This window comes from Tyto alba, unplaced genomic scaffold (genome assembly GCF_018691265.1).
Source record: "Tyto alba isolate M040663 unplaced genomic scaffold, T.alba_DEE_v4.0 Super-Scaffold_22, whole genome shotgun sequence".
NCBI lineage: Eukaryota > Metazoa > Chordata > Aves > Strigiformes > Tytonidae > Tyto > Tyto alba.
This window is the reverse complement of record NW_024881296.1, coordinates 19,429,731-19,452,886: the sequence shown is the minus strand read 5'-3', so window position 1 is coordinate 19,452,886 and position 23,156 is coordinate 19,429,731. Positions and strand designations below refer to the sequence as shown.

General features: G+C 41.2%; 1 protein-coding gene across 1 annotated transcript in view; it reads right to left on the bottom strand.

Moving 5' to 3' along the window:
* Positions 1 to 17,925: 17,925 nt before the first annotated feature.
* ADGB (androglobin) overlaps positions 17,926 to 23,156 on the bottom strand; it is a 120,259-nt gene continuing 115,028 nt past the window's right edge. Inside the window, 3 exon segments of the mRNA XM_042796125.1 lie at positions 17,926 to 18,353; positions 19,908 to 20,091; positions 21,468 to 21,570. Of these exon segments, the coding sequence (XP_042652059.1) occupies positions 18,165 to 18,353; positions 19,908 to 20,091; positions 21,468 to 21,570 (476 nt within the window). The 3' untranslated portion in view covers positions 17,926 to 18,164.

Below are 23,156 nucleotides of genomic sequence, written 5' to 3'. Positions count from 1 at the left end.
AGTTTCCATGATGTGCTGCACATAGCAAACAGAGATGCAATGGACAGTTTTCTAGAAGATTTGCACCTTGGGATATTTAAGTATTTTAAAAGGGCTTGTTTAATTAGAGAGGGACAGGACTACTAGCCATCCCTAGCCACTGGGGTGGAAAGCTCAAACGCAACCCTGACTAAACTGTTCCCTGGGTGCAGAAGCCCCTGTGCTGGTTACCCAGATGCTGTTGGACATCTTGGCCCTGTGACACAGGACGCTGGCAGCTGGTCCCATCCTCATTGCACTGCTTATGGCAGGCATTGCTTCAGTCCTTGTGGATGCTGTACCAGCCGCTGCTTGTCTCATCTCACACTCATCCTGAAAAAGCCTGTTTTTCAGACTTTCATCCTGTACACAGTGATCACCTCCCTTCATCAATAGCATCTCACGGTTTAACTCTACTCTCAATTCATTGACTCAAAGCAGCTAACCTAGAGCAGTTTTGTCTTCAGCCCAAAATATACTTTGATGTCAAGGCAGAAGCCCCTGAAGTCGACTGTATTTTCTGCTGGCCTGAGGCAAGGCTTGTTTTCGTGTGGTCCCTTTACCAGGCATTACTTACTCTCTCCATTCAGCTTTCTTCCACTACAGCCCAGGTTTCATTTTCATGGAAGGCCCTAACTTGTCCAAGGATTGAGCTTTTTAGGAGGTAATGTCAGGACAGAGTTCCCAGAGAGGTTTCCCCCTCTCAGCTCTGCACATCGCTGTATAGGGCAGAGCAGGTATACAGCACTTGGGAAGCAGAGCAGGGCAGAGCAGGGCATTAAGGAAGTGTTTAGACAAGAGCTTCTCAGCCAGATGGACCCCAGGTTTGTATGGAGGAGGGGAATGTCACCATTAAGCCTTGTCTGACTATCTGAGTCTTGGGACCAGCCTGCCATAAAATCCACTGCTGCAGCACTGAAGCCTGCTCCATCTGTGAGCTGCTGGTTACAGCTTCTCTAGGGGCACCTGCGCATTGCTGAATTCACTGAAGGGAATTAGGTTGTTAAATGGGGAATTAAGTGCCTACATAACCCTGCGGGGTCTCACTGAAAACAAAAATCCTTACTCCCGGGTCCTGTATTTGCATCCAGCTATCGCAACTGCAGCTAGCAAAGCCCTATGGGGAAAAAAAACCAGCTCAAATGAAAGCAGAAAAAAAGTGTCTTGTGAAGATCACCTGCAGAGAGGGAAGCTGCTCTCCAATTGCATGAAAGTCTGTGCCAGACATGTATGTGCTATGCAACAAAAAGCTGTTCACTTGGGTAGAATGGGAGAAGGAGGAAAATCTAGGTGGTGATGAGGTGCATTTCCCAAGACTTTCCCCAAGGCGGTAATGAGGTGAAGCTTGGCTGAAAGATGACAGAGGGCTGGGACCAGCTTTTGAGGTTCCCAAACAAAAATCAAAGTGAAATAAGGACAAACAACACAGGGTTTACGACAGTGCTAAGCTGACATGATTATTTGTAGATCTCACTGTATAATATGGGAGACTTCTGCTGTTCAGGGAAGACGGGTATCCTGGTGGCAGGGTGACAGTCCCCTGCTCCCAGGCCCCAGCGGCAGCAGAAACACCCAATAGCTGGAGGCCAAAAGTGGGCGCTGAGGCTGGCACTAGTGCACAGAATGTTTCTGATGAACACAACTTTCTTTCCATTTCCGTCACCAATGTTTTTGTTCCCTAAACCCTGCTTGATACCCAAAGAGCTACACTGCCTGGTGAAAGGCTTTGCAGTGTTTAATCATTTATAGAGGACTAACCAACAGTGTGCAAACCTTGGTGATGAATTTTATTTTAAATATTCTTATAAATGGAAGAATAATCAGAGTTGCTCTGGCATGGTAATTTATGAGCTAGCTGACAGGTGATAGCTTATGATCTTCCCTTAGAGAGCATGAATTTCTGCCAAAATTATCAGTCCTTCAGACATTTTTTAACTTGTGTAAGCTAGGCTTTTCCTCTCGGGCTTGTTAGCAAAGGATGCCTGCCTACTCCAGTCACGTTCCGAAAGGAAAGGCACAGTATGGGATAATTCCTGTTCAAGAATATGAAATGCAATTTAACTTTGCGGCATGGTGTCAGGCAAAATAATTCATTTCAAGGGAGGCTTTGCCATCACAGTAGTTGAATATTCACTGTAGCCTCTGGTCAAGAATTCAATCACCAAGGTGTTCCCTTTCGGGCTTACCTTTTGGGGCCTGATATGCAGAGGACAGACACCTTTCCCTTGACAGTTCTCCTTCAGTCTGAAAATCTTAGCTAAAGCTTTTGTTTTCAGCATCGCTCTAATGGTGCTTCTTCTGTTAGCAGCGAGTTAGCAAGAAGAAGAATTTAAAAAAGGGGTGAGGAATCAGGTTTTTTTGATTGTTAAAGAATCATTTACAGCTGAACTCTGCAAAAAATTTGGAGAACTGGAAACTGTACATCCAAAATGAAAATATATGTCCCAAAAAATCAAAACATTGGCATAAATTCTTACAGTATTTGGTTCTAGATATGTAGACATAACACAACACTCATAAGAAGCAAAAAAAAAAAAAAAAAAAAAAGCTCATTCTGCACTGTCATACTTGTTTCTTCCCTGGTATCCATGAAAGGCAGCTTTCTAAGCTGACATTTGTGGTGCGTAGCTCTGTGGTCTGTGGCATGCTGGACACATGACTTTTCTCCAGGGGTCACTTTGTGGCATTTGGGAGGGCCAAGCAGCTACGTGGTGCACACCACTCGACAATGCAGGCACTGAGACTCTGGATGCTGTGTATCTGGAGGTCAGTGCAGCATTTGGAGATGGACAGTCAGCCTGAATTTGCTCCTACATACAAAGAGCAGAACTGATGAGGATGAGTTTTTTCATCTTTTTCCCCAAGTTCAGAGCACAATCTGATCTGTTGCCAGGTCTGTTTAGGCTACACAGAGAAAGATTTTGCAAACCATCTTTGACCTCACCACAGTGTTTTCAAAATGTTTATTGAATTTCAGTGAAGAGAGACACATTCTGCTGGGTAGTACTGGGAGAAGGAGAGTAATGTTCTGGTGCTAGCAGTGCGTAAAACACTGCAGCAGATTAAAAAAATTCAAACTAAATTTGAGTCTTACAGCACCACAGGAATTGATTAAATGTATGCCTTCCTTTGATATAGTACTCTGTGTGCTCACTCTGCTGATGAGGGGTGTACCAGGTACTGGACTCCAGTCGGCTGCTGCACAGCGAATAACGCTGCTCGCATTGCTAGAACCTCCCTGGGTTTCAGGCATGGCCTGTCCTCATTGCCACTGTCCTCATGGGGAAAGAGTGCTTCAAATCTCAGTCGAAAGATGGGTGACTGGGCACCTGTGGTAAGCAAAGCTTTCCGCTTTCACTGGGAAGAGGAAAACCTGCACAGTGCCCATGCAGTCCCGACAGCCTCTGTGAGCCCTCCCCGGCCTCTTGCCACATCTCATCTGTGGACAAGGGGACAACCCAGCTTCTCAGCCCACCCATTTAGTTTTTCTGCAGCACAGTTGAATGCCAATTGCCTTTTGGTATCTTGCTCACTGCAGCCTTGACTGAAACCCTGCTGAAATCCCGGGGAGACCTGCTGCTGATCCCATGGCTCCGTACAGCTGGAACTGAAACAGCCCCCTCCTCCAAAAAATACACTCCCTCCTAGCCTGAGAATATCCCATTTGAGTTTTTTTTCTCTGATCTCATTTATTTCCCAATACTGTGCCTGTGATTACTCTCCCTCAAACCCTCTCTCTCGCTCTTACCAGCATGCCTTGCCTAATTCCTCCAGAGATGTTATCAGCTGGGATGATGAGCAGCTGAGCTCCCCGTATTACTGCTGATGCAGGCGGGCTGACAAATGAAAGAGCGAGTGTGAGCTCCGCTGGGTCAGCTTTTATCGGGAATGGGAGAGGGAGGCCAACGGGCTGGCAAATAGCAAGAGCTGGCGGCTCTTGATCACCCTTCCCAATATGGCTCTGGGCGCAGAGGGATGCAGGGGAAAAACCCATATGCTTCACTACCCTCGGCTTCCAAGAGCCCCTGACTACCTGGCTGATCTGAGCCCTGCCCAGCACACTGTTACACAGCCAACTGGCAGCTTTGCAAAGGGATTCAGTGCTTTTTATTAGGTTGGTTGTTTTGTTTTGTTTTGTTTTGTTTTTTTCCCTTGCATGCACCCCTAGGACAAAGAAACATGTGGTGTGACTGCCCAAGGCTTGCTCTAGCAGAAAATGCTGCAAGGTGGTGGGAAGACAAGCACCATTTGAAGAACAATGAAGCATTTCCTTAGTTTCTCTCCTTAGAAGAGGGTCTGGATCCTCAAATTTTCACAACGTGGTCCCTGTGACCACAAGGGACTTTACGGTCAGGAGCAAATCAGTGAGCAGCCAGGGGCATGGATTGATTCTCCTGGTTCAAAAGCCTCACTGCAAACTGCTATGTCCTGTAGTGCTGGCACAATATAGGATGCACTGGTGAATAGAGCAAATCTAGGATTATCAGTGTTCATCTTTGTGCAGCACACAGAGAGCAGCATAGTTCAGGAGGAGGAGGGTGATGACTGGGGAGCCTAGGCTCTCTGGTTCATCCATCTTTTCCACTGCCATTCCAGCTCCTGGAGGCAGCATCAGCACTACCATAGCTCACAGGGTGAGCAACCAGGCAGGAGGCAGCAGGTCAGCCCTGACAGATGCAGAGCCACGCAGGGGTGTCTAGTCAACAGGAAAGGATCTGGCATCAAAGAAAGGAAACAACACAGAGCCAGGAGACAGGCTGGGGACAATTGTGAGGGGTGAAAGGGTGGGAAAGGAGGATTTCTGATTGGGAAGGGAATTACAGCACCCTTTGCTCTGTGCTGCTAGAGCAGCCTTTGCCAACAGAACATCCTTTCCTCACAGCTTCAAGGGCAGAACTAGAAATGTGTATTTTCTTAAACACGGGAGCGCTTATCTGGCACCAAACTGGCGGCAAGACACACAGGGAACAACACAGTCCCAGGGATCGGTGGGACCAGCCACACCCTTCCCTTGCCAGTTCCAAAGGGCCATCGGGTGCAATTTTGGGGTGCAATCCCTCCTCAGAGAAACAGTTGAGGTAAAAGGGGGAGCAGAGGCCTGAGTGCTTTCTCCATTGGCAGGGCCTATTGACCTTGTACCAGCAGGAGGGAAGGGTGATAAGATGCTGTGGTCTCCCTGTTCACACTGCCCATGATGGGAGCAGGGCTACAGTGCCATGTAGCTCTCCTTCCTCCATCCACCAGCCTCTACTAAACTCTCATGATTTTAGCACTTGGGATTTTCCTTAAGTCTCAGTCCTTAGCATCAGCTGAAAATATGGGAAGTTCACCTCCTTTGTCCTAAAAAAGGTGGGTTTCCAGTTCTGCACTTGGAAATGTTCAGAGTACACTCAAGAGGATCCAGACTGTGGGAGTAATTTTACAACATGATGATTTCTGGGTGACTTGCAGGCATTCAAAATCTGCTTTTCCTCAGAAGACCAGCACAACACCTTGAGCTGGGATTGTTGCATTGCAATTACTGTTATGAACTGCCAGAAAGTCAAATCAGGAAAATTATACATAACCAGCCAGAATTGCCCCGCTACACTTTGTTACCAGCTCAGCTACCTTTCCCTGTGTGTTCCTCTGATAGTGATGCTCTTGGTAAGATGGTGCTTTTTCTTTTGTATTTGACTGATTAAAAGAGAATTATTATGTTTATGCTCTACCTCACTAATAAATCTGAATTTGTGTGTGAAAGGCAACAAAATAATTTGGGAGAAACTCTACTTTAAAGTGTAGAGATCTTGAATGTCCATTCCTGCAGTGGACACCTTACACAATATAACAAGTAAATAAAGCTTTAAACAGCCCTTTATCCTGTAATATTCTCACTTAACTCACGGGGAGCAAGGCTCATGCTGGTGGTCATTGTAGCCAGGCAGACAGGGACAGAAAAACCTCAGGCAGAGAGCCATTATTGTCTGCTGCTTGCTTAACTGTGGTTGGCTCATATCATTTTTCATTAGCCCATGCACAATAAATCCCTCAAGGACAAAAGTTAAAATAAGCGTTACTATGTACATTCTGCAATAGGTTGTTAAAGTGCAGCAGAAACAAGATGTGTTGCCAATGTTCTGAATGGAAACCAGTGGGTAGATGGTGGCCCTTGGGGTGTGATCGAGTGGGTTGGTTTCACCACTAGATGACACTCGTGTCTCTTGAAAAGGATCCTGCTGCCCCTGCTGCTGGCTGCAGGTGGAAGAAATATTGAAATCTGAGATTAACCTGGCCTCTCCTCTCCAGGTGGGAGCTCCCTGAGTGCCTCTCAGACACAGCCACTGCCTGATTAATGCAAGTGGTTGCACATTAGGAAGCCTCACTTCTTTATTTTGCAAAAAGAAGGTGAGAAAAAATGATGTGTTGACGTTTCAAATGTTGGTTTCCTTCCCAACAGAAGGAAGGTAATATGCTCTCAGCAAGAGGGTTTCTCCTACTGAGTTGTGGAGCATGGCTATGAATTAATGAGAGAAGGCATTGATTTGGTTGTCAAAAGTATGGTATACCCAGGGCCCAAGTCCTGCAAGACCCAGACTCACTATGAAACCATGGTCATGCTGTGCCTCCCACCTAACACCATTTTCAAAAGGCCACAATGCTTGCCTGCTACTTCTGCTAATGCCCAAATTACTCTCTGCAAAACTAGGACAACTCCTTGCCACCCAGTCCTCTCAGGAGACAGAAATCGTTCCTGTATGTAAGTGCTCAAATACCTTAGAGTAACACGCTGTAGCCACCACTGCAATGGAAAACTTTTTGAGTGATACTCTCCATTCGGCTTCAGTGCTTGACTGTAAATATTTGATACCACAAATTTTGGAAAGAGTCAGTAAAAAAAAGCCTGAGACTAAAATGCTGGTATGGCTTTAGGTTAACAGCCATCATGTAGCAGAGCACTATAAAGGACACAGGGTCAGAGTGTTTAAGGACAGCTGTAATTATATTTCTGAAAACTCTCCATGAAGAAATGTCCATATACTTCTGATTGTGGATATATGTGCTCACTGATGCCCAGACAAATACTGAAAGGGTGAAGACCCCAATTCTCCCAGAACGAAGAGAATACAATGCCACTCAAACATGGCCTGAGATGGCAGCCCTAACCCTGTCCTCTGATCAGCTTCAACAGGCTGGTAAGGCCATGCAGAATCCCACAGGATTGTGCTTCCACAGATCTGTTTGCAAGATGAGACATTTATGTTTTCTACAGCTTAGCAAGTGATTACAGAGATAACGAGGACAATTTGTCAGTAAGCTAACCTTTACATAAACTTCCTATTATGAAGATCTTCTTCTCACATTGTGCAACTTATCATGAGTAATGATAGTCTCATGAATTTTGCTATTTCAGGTTTTCCCCAGTTCATGGTCTTTGTTTCCTTTTTTTCTACAAAAACAGAAAGGTGCTTCCCAAGCATGTTTCCACGCTTGCAGTGGCCAGGCAATTAACAACTTCACCCACAATCAATACGCATAGTTTTCTTGAGTATATAATGCAGTTGGTAAGGAGATGAAGACTGATTTTTCCTGTGTAAGCTTTCCACAATAAACCTTAGTATTTATTTCTCTTGCAGTAAATCTACTTACCTCCTTTTAATCATGATGATGAAATCAATTAAAGATATTTTACTAGTCTGTCCAAAAACTAATGAGAATAAGATTTACAGGCAAGCAGGGTATTCTTGATACTGAATTATTGGATGGATACTCAAGAGACTTGAGCTAGTCCCTAAATCTGTTGGTCTGAAAAGTCCAGTCAAGACATTTACGGTGCTGAATAACTCTGAAAATACTCTAGATCACCAGTCCCTTAAACCTTACTTTGTTCCTGTGGCAGAACAAAGCAAAAGCTGTTACCATACAAAGGGGAAGCCAGTCCATATTAGGGAGCCAATTTACAGGAACAGCTTGTTTACTTTCAGACAAACAGTACTGCCTATGAGAGCCCCATCTCAAGCACAGCTCCTGCTGACTTCAGTGGGAATCTGGTATGAGTCAAAAGTGGAGGCTCAGTAGTGCTCTACAGAGAAGCATAATCATAATTACAGCAAGGATTATAATTGGAGAATTTCAAAGTCAATCAGACTGCTTCTGTTAATATCAATAGCTGTCTGGTGGCTAAATTGACTAGACTAATTCTTTTTTAACACCTCTGCCATAAGACTCATCATTAGACAAATGCCATATCCTAATATATACTGCAGCTTAAACACAATGAGAGCTTCAATCTGTTTTTTAATCTCTGTGATATTCTGTCTTGTTGCCCACATACTGGGGAAAAAAAAAAAAAAAGTTTATTATAGGCAGAAAACTGCACGGACTGTTCCCCATCAGAAGGTTCTCGCAGTCTTCGTGTCCCTGAGAAGTGATGGGCTCCTGCAGACCTTTGGTGCATGCTGACATTTGAAAAATAAGTAAAAAACAAAACTTAAACCAAATATAAGTAGTTTGCTGCAGCTCTCAATGCTGCAACTCAAAAATTTGCTGAAAGAAACTAGCATACTAGTATGTATCAGATTCGTAAATGGAAAGAAAAAGTCAGTCACCTGTTCAAAAACCTAAGCAGCCCCTGGTATGATTCAATTTACTTGTATAGTTAGCTACTCAGGCCATGTAAGAGTTCTTGGAGGGGAGAAAACAGACCCTCACTTATCCCAATCCTCCCATTTTCCTCTTGTACAACATGCAGAGTGCAGATTTAGTGTCCTAGCTGAAGAAGCTGTCCAGGGTCAAGCAGATGCATACCGAGTGGAGATGGCACTTGTACTGTGTCTTCATTCAAGGCAAGGGCCTTCAGGTCATGCTCCTCATTGGCACAGGCAGGGGCAGTGCCACTGAATAGTATCCCAAAGTTGTCTGGAATATGTTTATGCTTGTTCATTCCCTGAATCTGTTTTAAAAGGCAAGCGTCGTACTCGGAGATGGCAGCCCATGTTTTCAGAGCTAGACTCCACCAGCAGTTAATTCAAACTGGCCTGATTTTCAGTGCCCCAATTTGAAGCAAGTTCCTCAGCTCCTCGCAAAATCTAGTCATTTTTAGTTAGAGACCTACCTTTTGGTAACTGATTGGGAACATTACGACCTGCCTTTAAACTGTAATGTGTTACAAAATTAGAGGGACAATTTATGGGACAGCAGATACTTCCCTTTGCAAGTTACTGACTCCCTGGTGCATTATATCCTTATAATGAGTCAATAAAACAAGTCACAGCTACAGCACAATGAATGCCAAGACGCATAATGGGCAGCAGGTATTTTTAATGATTTACTCTATCAGCCTCCTGAACAAGCACTTGTACTTTTGGGAAGTTCACCGTATTACAATGTACAAGGTATGTGACTATCAGTATTTCGGCTGCACCTCTTGTACTGCAGAGAGATCAATACTGTGCACCAGCATCAACCTTGCTGGAAGAGAAAGGGCATCTGAGCCCGAGGACAAGCACTGAAAACAAAAAGTAGAGAAGTCTTCTGGGAATCAAAGGCTCGAGGCAACTAAAGCTAGACACAGACAGCGTCTGCATCCATGGGGGTTTGCAGCAGTGAAGATTCACCCCCTGGTTAGCTGAGCTATGTTTGAGATTTTTGATGGACTAGTTACACATATGGTCTTTGAATGAGAAGACGGACTGAAAGCCACACAAAATCCTCCCAGTTCACACAGACCCGTTCTCTTTCAAAAGTAGAATAGAGCAAGACAGGGCACAGCTTTGAAGGGCCTAGTGGAAAGCACTAAGCTTTTGTTATTTTGCAGACTAGTGCCTTTCAGTTATTATTTTTTTACTTTATTTATACCACTATTCAAAACTGAGTACATATTTTGCTGTGGGGTAAATAAAAGACTAAAAGGATAGCTATCCTTGCCTTCAGTCTCTCAGAAATAAGCCCAGGCTCGCTAGAACCTCAGCATTTTTCTTGTGGCCGCGAACTGCTCAGAGACGGGGTTTGATGGAGCCGGGCCGGGACCCAGCTCTGAGCAGGGGGTTCCCTCTGGGCTCCGGGACCGGCCCCCCTCGTCCCGCCCCGTCCGCCCACGGGTGTGCAGCGTGGCGGGTGGGCAGACGCGGACGCGGGCTGTGGATGAAGGCGGGGGCAGCGCTGAGAGGGCCGGGGCCGGGGCCGGGGCCGGGGCCGGGGCCGGGGCCGGGGCCGGGGCCGGGGCCGGGGCCGGTCTGCCCGGGCAGGCGGCCGGCACAGAGGCACTTCCCCGTAGCCAGCCGATCCGAGCAGCGCTGCCGGGCTTCCGCGGGTGCTGGCGGCCTTTCCCGCCCTGCCTTACTCCTTCGCGGCCCAGCTCGGCGTTCGGCCCGGGTTTAGGCTCCGCTTACGCAGGCTCGGGCCGGCGCTTGGGGCCGGAGCCGGAGGTCCAGCGAGCTGAACTTTGCAGGGAAAAGCAACCCTTACGGGCGGGGGGAGTCTTTATAAATAACGCGTTCGGGAGGAGAGACCGGTGTATCTGGCCCAGGATTTTGGGGAGCCTTAGGCTTGTGCTGGGATCTAAGCTAGTAGTAGAAGGACCAGTTCTTTTGCAACTGCTCTGAAAACAAGCAAAACAAACAAACAAAAAACCAACCAGATCTTCAGCTTGGCAAAGAATCACTGGGAGTGTACTCAGGTGTTTGGCTGGTTTGTATTTTTAGAAGACTTGGAAATGCCTGATAGGGGTGGAAGGTATTAGACTCCTCAGAATTGCTGTAAAGCTGCCATATTTTGTTTTAATAAAACATTTTAGATTTTTACATGAGAAAAGAGCAGCATCAGGACTACACAAAAAATTACAAGCCATTTAGTAAGGTAAATACTCTCTTATTCACAGTGTATATTACCTGTTGGCATTGACACGATTCACATCTCATTCTAGAAATTCCTCCAGGAAACAATCATCATTATAAATTTTTAGAAGTGGCTGAATGACTCAGCCTGCAGATTTAGTTGGCCAGAGTTATGCATTGCCTCTATACTCTCTGTACTATCTTTGATAAAAAAATGACTGTGGCACAAACTTTCTGAACGTTTCTATTTAAAGTAATCTCCACTTACCTGTCTTACTTCCCGATCTAGCCCACTGCTACCAGGGTGACAGTATGAAAGCAGCAATGAATCCAGTGGAGGCCATAGGAAAGGATGGAACAAGGAAACTTTGGGTCCTGTAGTACCTCAAATCAAAGTACTTGACTGTCAGGGGTGATTCTACAATGTCCTGCCCTGTGCATCCCGCTGGTGAAATCCTGGCCTCTAGCAAAACCAGCTGAATTTCACTGAGCAGGGACTTTATCTTCTAAAATACCTTGCACCTTATTTGCAATCATTCGGCATTGCACACCGGCACTCTTGTACCAGTGTGACTGTGTCTTAAATTATATAGATGATATAGTCAGCACACATGTGCTGATAGATATATGGGAGAAAATAATAGATCTCCAGCTCTTGCTAAGGTCAGTGAGAAGACTGGAAATAGAATGACGCCTCATCTTGACTTCCTTTTCTGTGCATTCAATTTGTAAATGCTATGACAGGGAAGCACAGTCTTCTCATCTTAGCCAGGTTTTCAGATTTTGTTTTTTGTTGTTGCCTTGTGGTGAATAAAAGTCTTTAAGAGAAAGCAGATATGGGTATAGACGAACACCCTAAACAGCACTTGAATATCACAGTCTATGCATGAATGGTATCTTAGAGCATCAATTACCAAAACAGTTTCCATCTGCAACATCGCAGCTGCAATGTGTTAAGACACTAATATATATGGGAGAAAAAAAAAAAAAACTCTCAGAGAAGCTAAGATCCCAATTAAGGCTTTGGAACTGTTAACATTGAATAGTTTAAGTGAAAGACACTTAAGCAAGTCTTGAGAAATGTGCTTTCAGGAAACCTACGTTTTGCTCTGGAACAATAGGAAAGCATTGCTTTGCTTTTCCTAATGTTTTTGATGATGAGAGGGAAGTGCTGTGAAACTCATTCTATCAAAAGTAAGGACAAGGTGAGAAGAAGCAGCTTCTCATTCCTTCATTAGCTGAACCTCATGTCTCTTTATGCCACGTTTCTGTGGTGTGAGAAAGAAGAGTACAAGCATTGCTTTAGGGACGTGTGACTAATTTCTGATCTTTTATCTTTCTTCAGTTCTCAAGAGTCATATTTTTACAGGATATATAAAACCCTGTAACATACAAGTTTTCATCCCCTTGTCTACCCAGATGTGGCTGGGAGTGGAGCAGCTTTAGACTTCCCTGCATTTCTAGATCTATGATTCCAGACCCAGCTCAAGGTTTCTCTGTACTTCAAAAAAAAAAGTTTTGGAGATTTGTGGCCTTAAAGCTGAAGGGGCAGAGTTGCATTGTGGTCTCTGGCATGGGCAGAGTAGAAAAGAGGAGGGGTGGATTTTTCACTGCCCCTTTGTGTCCCTTTAGGCACTTTCTGCTTTCTGAATGTCTGAAGTAGTTCTGGTCACTCCTAGCCAAGCCACAGCCGAGTGCTTTGACAGCTTCCATACTCTATCTGTTAGCTGATGTCCTCTGTTTTTTGCTACCTGTAGAATGTCCAGCCGTGGGATGGAAATTAAGTGTAGGACACTCCAGGCCGCAAAACAGTGGTCTCTTTTTAGCAAGAAAAAAGAGACTTACTAGCCTTATCAACATCCCTGAACATGCAGCTGCTGTAGCCCTCCTTGCATTTTCCAGCTTTGCAACGAGCTGGCTGATACACAGAGCCAGGCTCTCTCTTGCTGTGCTCTGTATCTGGTTTTATGAGCCTTCCAGGGTGGTCCCAAGTCAAGAGTAGCTGGGAAGGATGGCTGTGATGTCCTGCTGAGTAGGGCACACACCCACGGAGTCCACTTCAGCTTTCTCTGGCTGAGGGTACAGAAGCCTGGCTGTTGCTTTATGTGGATTGTGCTGCACCCACTGGGCTACCATCTGCAAGGCAAACACCTCTTGTGTGTCCCTGAAAGAGTGATCCTTTTGGTGCTTGCCATTAGGGAGAAGTGCAGGCGTTGGGCAGAGGAGCCCAGGTTTCAGAGAGGAGTGTGCATCCAAACCTGACCTGAAGTGGCATGTCCTGGCAACACTTGGGTCTGTACATTGTCTCATTCTCAGATTAGCCTGCCAGTCTCTGAACCACTGTCCCTAACCACAGTCGTTGCCACAGAAATCAAAGGTCCTGAGTCCTACCTGACCATCCCCCCCATCTCTTTTCTCATATTTTGGCTAGTAACATCTTTGACAGACCTTTCTTTTGTGCTGTTGTCTCACTTCATGCAGTGCAGACTCTCCTCTCCTTCCCTGACTTTCTACTTCTTTCCTGTCTTTGTCCTCCTTTGAGATGGAGGACAACAGCATCTTGTTTTTCTGCAAATAACAAGAATATTTAAATCATTGAAACATTACCTGGACTGTGAATCTATTAGGGCTGATTCAAGAAATGAATGAGAGAAAAAAAGGGCTCTGTAAGTGAGATTTCTTTCATTTTGCAAACTGCTGTGTGATTATGCAAAGCTGTTCTCTCATGTTTTCTGCCAGACAAAATATGTAGACACTTTTCTTGCCTCTTGGAGGGGAAATGCTGTGCATGTGCATAAATGCTGTGTCTCTTCCTTGAATTAAAATGAGACCTTACATAGCTGGTAAGTTGTACATTGCCGGGGTGAGCAGACTGGCAGCTCAGAACTGAGCCTGATCTCATGACACATTGCTTGTCTCAGCAGCGAGGCATCCTGGAACGGGCTTGGTCTGGTTTTTGGTTTCTAACTCATTGTGTAAATGCCAGCCAAATTAAAGCAAAGCAGATGGATCAAGTCATTTGAAGATTAATGAAGCTACTTCCGTTAAAAAGTAACTTTAGATATGTATTTTAATGAAAAAGATCCACTCTAGTTCATAAGAGCTGGTCAAAAGAAAAGGATAGAGCAGTGAAAACCCCTAAAGCTTAGCAGAACACACCTGCTAAGAATTATTAGAAGTGATTAACTCTTTACAGAGTTAATCCACATTAACCTGAATTATCATGTCAAAGACTTAATTTCTTTTTCAGTTACCTGCATTGTTTTGTGAATGCTACCATTTTTCCTAAAATACAGAAGTAAAACCAGTGAAGTCTGAGAAGTTCTTTTAGAGGTTATTCACAATTCAGTCTAACATGCTGTAAAGTTTTCATTCTCCTGTTGCATTTGCAGTTTCCATCAAAACTTTTTAAAACTTACGCTGAAGAGTGACATTTTACTTTGTATAGTGGGCTATAATTCATATAAATGAGAAATGAATATCAGGAGTCAGTACAGTAAAGAAATTCTTACTGTTTTACCACTACAGAAATGCAGCTCAACATTAAATATGCTCTGAAGGATGCCTTCTTGCTCTCAAGAATCTCTAAATCTTTATTGAAAATTCCAGTCAATCACAAAGTATAATTGTAAAATATTTCTAGTATTGCTCTAAGATCTGAGCTTATCAGGTCTATCAAACTGCATAGTTGGTCCACAGGAGGAAAGCCAGGCCTGTCTCTCACATGCCACTGTGCTGGTTCCTGAAACTGCTTCCCCCTGTGCAACTCCTCTGTGATGATTAGACACTGAGTCTTTTCAACAGTGTTTTAAACACACAGATTGGAATTAGCTTTGTATTTGGTTCAGGTGTTGGAGGTACTTAAGGTGTGGGGGAATCACACAAACACAAAGAGAAAATCTTACTAGAATATCAGAGACCATCTCTGTAAGAAGCACACAATCTTCTGCCAGAGACAGATTAAGATTTCTGAATTGTTGGAGTACCCTATCCACTTCAGCTATGTGCAGAGATGGCTATTGCCATACTCTTCTTTAGGAGTAAGACTTGACATTTCAGGGGAGAAGTATACAACTCTCCAAGTCACAAGACAACTAAACTGCAACACTTAGAGATCAACATAGTTACCTGTGCTGTTCTTTATATACAGAGTCCTCCCATCAACAAAAATTAGAGACTGTGTAAGAGACAAACTGTGCAAACTTTCTCAAGGATGATTTTCTGTAAGAAATGTTAGAAGCCAACTGTTCAATCCCTGCTCCCACTCCCCCAAATCCAAACCCTCTTCTGTGACTTGAAGAAGCTACCAGATACCTGGTAAAGTATATTTTGATGCAGCCATTCCTCTATTGCACTTTGAAAATGACTGTCATCTTAAAAGATCATGCAGTCATGTCTTGATGCAGGAAAGCTTTCTCTATCTATTCTGTTCTGTAAAGGGCTTGACCTCATGTTTCAGTCCTTTGCAGAAGTTATTTACTGAATAAGAAAGCACATAATTTAAAGCTTGTCCTTATGCCCCTACTGAATCTGGCCCTGAATGGCCAAGCTGAGTATAAGCAGGAATGATGACTATTCAAATTGCAGAGCTTTTATTACAGGAAACCTTAATTAAATATGAAACCTTGATGCAATATGGCATATTTTGGAAACGTTCAGTCTGTAAAAACAGAATTTGAGCAATTTCTTGTACTGAATATGGGCAATAAATTCCTTTGATATAAAGGCTGGTTAAATTTCATAAAATTATGGTGCTTAAAAGCTGTCTTACTGCTAGAGGGCAAAAGAATAAAAGTGCTTTATCCATGTGAACACACAATTTGACTCTTGGGCAACTTGATCTACAAATGGGAGGCAACAATCCTATCAGTTAAAACACAACATATAGTTTTACTTGTTTGTTTTTCTTACAGTAAAGTGCTAAATGTGATGGCTCCTTAAATTACTGCAAATGGCTGTTTTGAAATACAGTTACATTTTGTTTTAAATTTTGTACATCTTTCAGCACTAACTTAGCTTCTAATATAGTGCACCATGTAAAAAACTGTTGATATAAAACTCATGCATATGAAATTTCATCAGTCATCTCTTTCTGGGTCCAACGTCTGCAAATTCTTTGATCCAATCCAAACAAGGCCTTTTCTCTCCCAGGCTCCATTATGAAGTAAGTGGATATTTTGTTCTTCTGGAATATGCACAGGGATTTAATAAAACTGCTACTGTGCTTCTCTTAAACCATCACATACTCCAAAGTACATGCAATTAAACAGTGTGACAGTAATTCACTCCCTCATCATATCTGCATTGTTGAAATGATAAACGAGCCTGTAGAGACATTCACAAACCACACAGCAGATTTTGACGATGCTGCATTACTCTTTAAAATGAGAAAATTATGAAATTTAGAATTGAGTATAGCATCAGAACTAGATTTGATAATATAGATGTGAGTACAGTGTGTCTGAGTTTAAGTCAGTTTATAGCTGATTACATGGGGGATGGATTGTGATCATGTAGGTTATTAGCTGAATTTTTGACATTTAGGTGCTGATTATGCTGGCTTTTGGAATTGGATTGATTTTTACAACAGAATGTCATTATAGCGCTTGCAGTGACATCAAGAACAGAACTTCAGCTTGATCTTCTTCTACAGAAGCTCATTAGAGATTCACATAAGAAGACAACCGACACGTGCTATTACCATGGAAACAAGATGGAATATTATGAAGCAGTATAGCCCATATTCCAAAACAGAGGAGACAAAGTCAGAGCAATTATAGCACAAGACTGACAGGCTTTTTATTTGCAGCCTGTATGGGTCAAAGCAAAACTTAGCTCCTGCTCTTTGAACTGAAAATTTCCAGTGCAGTTTTAGGACTGGTTTCAATTCCTGCTTTTCAAACATGAAAACTCAAGCCAGTCAGTTTAGTTTATGTTGTATGGAAGGAAGGAGGCCGAATGGAAGCAGAGGCATCACAGCAGGTGTGTAGGTGTTATGATGTACAAAGAACAGACATCACAGAACTGATAGAGGAGTGAGTTAAGTTCAAGCCAGTCAGTGAGGTACTGATAAAACAGAGGTGAGCAAACCCAGCAGAAGAGGAACACCTGGTGTGTTTTTAAGATGCAGAAGAAAGGCGAATTTCAAATGCAATGGCTAGCCAGTACCAATGGCCAGAATGCAAAGGATAAAATTTCTTGTGATTTGCCTTAAATAGGTGAGTCTCATGGTTTCTCATGTTGCGTAGATAATGAAATGCTTTTGGACATCCTGGACATATTGCATGTATACAATATGTAGGCAGTCTAACTTTCCAAGCTTCTGCTTGTGATTACATAGAAAATTCTTTAAGCCATTTAAAACAGCCCTGTGATCTAGAGAGAGTTTTCACTATTGTAAGAGTTTTGACTGTTGTTTCTGAGTACAGAGTGTTAGATAGTGAGTATGAATGTCTGTATTTTTTTGTGTTTGATGACAATACCAAAAAATACAGGAATTCTATGCTAATGGAAGCAAAAGCTTAGAGGAAATACTTTACCCTTCATGTAGAAAGCCTATGATTGCCACTTCATTCACACACTGATTCTGCCTTTAAGAAACATTTTAAAATTCCAGCCAAAGTTCTAGGAACCAAGGAAGGGTCTATTGTAATCACTTTGAGCAAAGCCATGATGGGCAAAACATAGCTTAGGAAAGGTAAACAAAAAGAATGATAAAGTTTTAAGGAGTGTTCAACAAGCCTTGAAAGTCTGTGCCATGAGTTTGCCACTACAGAGTTACTGTGAGATGCAAAAACACTTAAGAGAATGAAGAAAGGGAAAAATACTACAGTACAGAGAACACTTGTTGGGAAGCCTTCCAATCCCTGCATATGAGAAGTGCAGTATCCCACTATTTAATTATTACAGACTCCACAAATTGTTATCCACTTAAGGAGCTCATGTTTCTGCCAAGTTAAATGACTTCAAAACTGGTAGGTTACATTCACTGTTTCAATTCTGATTCATTCTTGACTGGTTCTGTTTCGATTGGAAAAAGAGAACAAAAGTCACTGTGATTTTGGGAGAAAAACCTGAATATGAATTTTTATTGCAAAATTTTACTCCAGTAAAACATACAAACTTTAATAGTAGTGAATACCATTATGAGAAGCAAAATACCAAGCACGTTGTTAAAAAGAATATTAGATCAATTTTTTCACTAACACCAGGCAAAGAGATAACATGTGATACAGTTGACAAAAATACTGGAAAATAACAAATATTCTTTCTCATCTTTGCATATAAACTTTCTTTCCCAAACTGTTAGATACAATTCATTAGTGCTAGCAACTACTCTTTTTTCCCTAAACGTTTTCTGTGCTTTTCTTTCTGTGCATCTGGGCTTTTCTTCTCTTCTGCCTGCAGGACTGCTTCATGAGCTGCCAGCTCTTCTTGTTTTCTGCGCTCAGCCTCTAGCAGCTTACTTCTGTATGCTTCTCGAATGCTGTAAATTCTGCCTCGTGCTTCATCTAAGGATGCCTAGCCAAAAACAAACAGCAATACCCCCCCAACACATGAATCTTGATTTCATCACACGCAGCTGCATCCTTCCCTTTATGCTTCACTTTGTGACTCAAAGTACAGGGGGAGCATCTCTCCTTTTCTCCTTATGTGTATTTTTAGTTTTGTCACAGTGACACAGCTGTATGTCAGTCTTTTCACCATGAAGAAGGGGAGAAAGTTCATTAAAATCCTCATTAAATTGCTGGCATAATAAGCTAATAGCGTGAAAGAATGATAGAGCAACAGACTAGTTACCCATCTGGATTTAGTCCCTCTTCAGTTACTGGCTTGTTTTGTTTTCTAAACAAGTCCCTTAAAACTTAGTTTTCAGCAATGCCGATATGGCTTAAGAGCTCTAATCTTCTAAGAAACTACAGGACTCTAAATCACACTGACTTGCTATGAGACTTAGGGGAAGTGGGACTTTGACACTTCTGAACACTTTTTCCTTTACATTTCCATTCTCGAAAATGGAAGTACCTGGATACTTTTATATAATTCTCTGCTAAAAAAAATGTAAAAGTGCTAATCAGCACAGTATGCATATTCACAAGTAACTTTTACTTTAAATTGGTACTGTGGAACATCTTTAATGGACATACTTTCTGGAAAGAGCTGAGGAACTACTCTTAATAAAAAATGTGACAGGCATCCAAAATCATAGCAACATCTGTAAACCTGGATATGCATTCTTTCTAGGATCGATCAGTCACTGGTAGAGAATTATGGCTCCTTGCAGACTTGTAGTTAAGTAATATAAATCAGCCTGTCTGGGAACTTGTTAAGGAGATGTTTTCAAGTGATTTCTGCAAATAGGTTGGTTTGATGTAACATTATTTTTACTGTCTCTTATCCAGTTTTAAGAGCTCTGAATAGTCACTAGCTGATGGCTAGCTGTTATTGTCTCACCATTGTGTCACAAAACATTTTGTTCCTGTTGACACTCAAGGGTTAAGCCAATTTTGTTCATATATTTCTACTACTAATTTCATGTGCAATGCATTGACTGAGTTAATCCTAACAATGGACCCTACAGTAATGCTACCAAATTTATTATTCATAGACATGTTTTTTTAAGGATACCAGTTTTTTGTTTGCATATTCATGCATATTCCAGAAAAACTGTGCTCTCCAACTTTGCTCGAAGACCCATTAGGAGCAACTCGCCCTCCTATGTAAATTAGCTTGTTCTTTATTACTTTCAGTAAAAAAATAGCCAAGCCAGAGATGCTTTATCGAATATGCATCTGGTTGTATATGCCAAATGCTTAATTTATTTTAACTTTTAACTATCCTTTTAGGGTGATATTCCTAAAATAGTGGTTTTGCAAAGAGCTGTATTAAGAAAGTACTAAGAAAATCATATTAAGGATGTTGTGTTGTACTATTTTTTTTCCTTAGAACCTTTAGTTTTAACCTTTGCCCAAGAAAACTTTCAAGCTTCTTCACTGTTTCTAATTATTGGTACTGAATACAAAAGTCTTGAGATATCACAGTAATAGTTAGTGGAATGTAATCTTGAAAACCTACCTGCAGATTCTCATACATTTCAAGTATATTTTGCTTCAATAAAGCTCTGGCATTTCGTTCTTTTTCTCTTTGTTCCAAAGCCTGCTCTCGAAGTGCTCTTAAATGGTTGATTTTTTCAGCTTTACGTATTTCTTGCTGTTGAATGATGGACTCATTTCTTAGCACAGACTCAGACATTGTTTTTCTGAAGGAAATACAAAGATATTTGTCTCATTCAAAATACAGTTTTGGGTGATGTGTATTTTGCTTAACACCTATATGCATATGTTTTGCTTATGTACTGCAGTGTCACCATTGTATGGTTAAATATGGTTAAGGAAACACTTTTCATCTTTTTACATATAACACTGATGAGAAAGTACATTCCTGAGGCCAGGTCTTCATATACTTGAGTGTCTATTTAAAAAATATTTGTAAAATCATGTTCATCTTTGAACATATGAAAAACTCCTACATGTGACACTTATTTTTAATTTGCAAGTAATATCATATTTCCAGAAGTTTTTGATATTCTAATTTGGCATTGAGACAAATGTAATTTTTTTTTCTTCTTTTTTTTTTGCTGTTGTCATAATGGCAGCTAAATGGATAATATATTTTTATAATTTGACTTAAATGACTAGTGTAAAAGTCAAGGAGTTGAAGACAAATGAAATATTTACAAGACTCAAGCCTGTGCAACATACTTCGCCATATTTTCTACTGTTTTAATGCTGTTCATTTCAATATAACACCAGTTTCCCTTTCAATTTAAAATTAAATTTGGGGATTATTTCAGCATGTTCTAAGGCCTTTTGAAAATCCACGAGCTGTATAAATGCCTCGTTGAATATAAATGGATTTAAGAATGAACTGGGTTCTAGCTGCAGCACAGCAAACATGCAGGTATATGTATATTAGCTAGATAGGTTCATATCAACACATGTAATAATATAGTTTTTCTGAATAAAAAATATAATTATTTCAGCTATTAACTATTATTATTAACTGAACTGCATTTGTTAAATATATTATTTGAATCTAGCATCACAACCTCACAAAGTTCATATGTGCTTCTTTCAAGACGACCACTGAAATAAAAATTTTGCCTGCGCATGCATTTTCTTCAAATTTTTATGTCACATACTCATTACATGCAATTCAGCTCCTTTGACCTGTGTTATGTTAAGGAACAGACATAAATGACAAATGGAGGTAGGAAAGCACATATTTTAAAACACATCCATGCCAGGAAAATCAAAGCTGAAAATTGTATCTTGATGCCATCTACACTTCTGCATTCACTACTGAGTAATTTTGTGTACACAACATAAAGGACAGATAAACATGAGCCAGGATTTTCACAGCAACTTTAAAAAGCATGTGACAGTATTGTAGCTTACTTTAATGACACATGAAGGATAAAGTCTAAATTCACATCTATTATACTGCATCCAATTACAGATAGAATACAAGTGCATAAAAATATATTGCATTTACTAATTTCTATATATGAAAATCCTTAGTCGGTCTTTCATTTTCGTGTTTCACTGGGACATAATTATTCTTGCTGCAGTTTACCTCATGTAAGGACTAAGGTCTATAGGCTCCCATTTTTTTTGCTGTGTTTGTAAGCTTGTGTCAATGGCTGCTTGTGATGCTTTTTTTTCTTTGGTAAGAGAATCTGCAACAGAACAGATTAAATTGGTTATTCAGTTAAGGAGGTTCCATCTAAATTTTTTTATATTTTATTAATTCTTTTGGCTCAGATAAATACATTATTAAATGAGAATATGGGTTGGAGAGGATATAACATTTCTGCCTTTTTATTTCCAACACTCATGATAGAATTAACGATGCTGCAAAAAGCCCACATATGCTAGAGTGAGATTAATATATGTATTTTAGCTAAATCCACATTACTCAAGGTTTGTAAATCTAAGCAAGAACACTCAATTTAAAGTGCCTAAAGAATATAAGAACAACTTTTGATTATCAAGGAATCACATCATTTTATTAAAAAAAGAAAATCAATAAAAATCTGAGTGTTCAGTCCTGGCTGTAGATTAAAAAAAATGGTATTCCTTTTGGGGCAGATATTTAGTTTGGGAAATACCAGTCTAAAGAAAAAAGACCCCATGACAACTTGAAATTGTTATTCTGAAGTCTTAGAATTTTTTTACCACATGGATAGTAACCGTGTTATGCTTTACTGTAGCATTCTCACAATACAATGATATATCTCATAGTAAGCATGCCACTGTGCTGAGCTTCATTGTGATTATTCCAATGCTTCCTTCTTTCAGTTCGTCTGGATGTGCTGAAAATGCCTGTGAAATCTGATGAGATTTAATGATGACTGCAGTAGTTTGTTTTCATAAAACCTCTCTAATTACCCTACTTATAGTAGTAATCAATCGAATCATTTAAAAAATATTACTGGAATTTTCTCAACAAAAATAGGGAAGAGGTTTCTGAGCATTAAAAAAATTTACTGTTTATATATATACTGTCTAAACATAGACAAATATACCAGCCTTCTTTGGTCTAGAAGGGTGATGTGGCCTTTGGAAGTTCCTTAGACACTGTCCATCGGAAAAGTATTCTCCAGAACATAAAAATTCTCATGAAGATACTGAACATTACAAAATGTTCAAGCACATTATTGCCTATTGCTGCACTCTACAGAGCCTGATCATAACAACTTAAAGTCACTGGGGTGTCACATCTTTACTGCATAAGACTTTGTATTAGACTCCAAATGCTTAGTTTAGAACAAAGTTCCTGGTAGGCAACCGTTAATTTTGAAGTCCTTATCCAGTAACTTAGAGAAAAGAATATTTTTTCAAGTTTCTTTGGAATGCAAGAAGTAACTAATGACATGTTTGTCTGAGGCATAAGGTGAGGACTACTTCTGCTTTAAGTTCTGAAATGTTCCCAGGAGAATTACTTACCTGACTGGCAAAACACTAATATTAACAAGTTATGTACTGGTCACAGGTTCTAGTTCCGTGCACATGAGCCATGACCAAATACTGTCACATCCAGACTGGGTATTATACTTTCCTTTTTGTGATGGCCTGATCTTAGCATTATTCTCAGAAGAAAATAAAGACAAACAGACTTGCAGCATTGCACCCAGTTCAGATTTTCATAAGAGTCCAGTAATTGCCAGGAAATACAAATAAAGAATCCATAGAAGTTGTAACCACTAAATATAATTAGACAACACTTATGGAGGCTGTCAGGAAACTGATGCCACTCAGTATG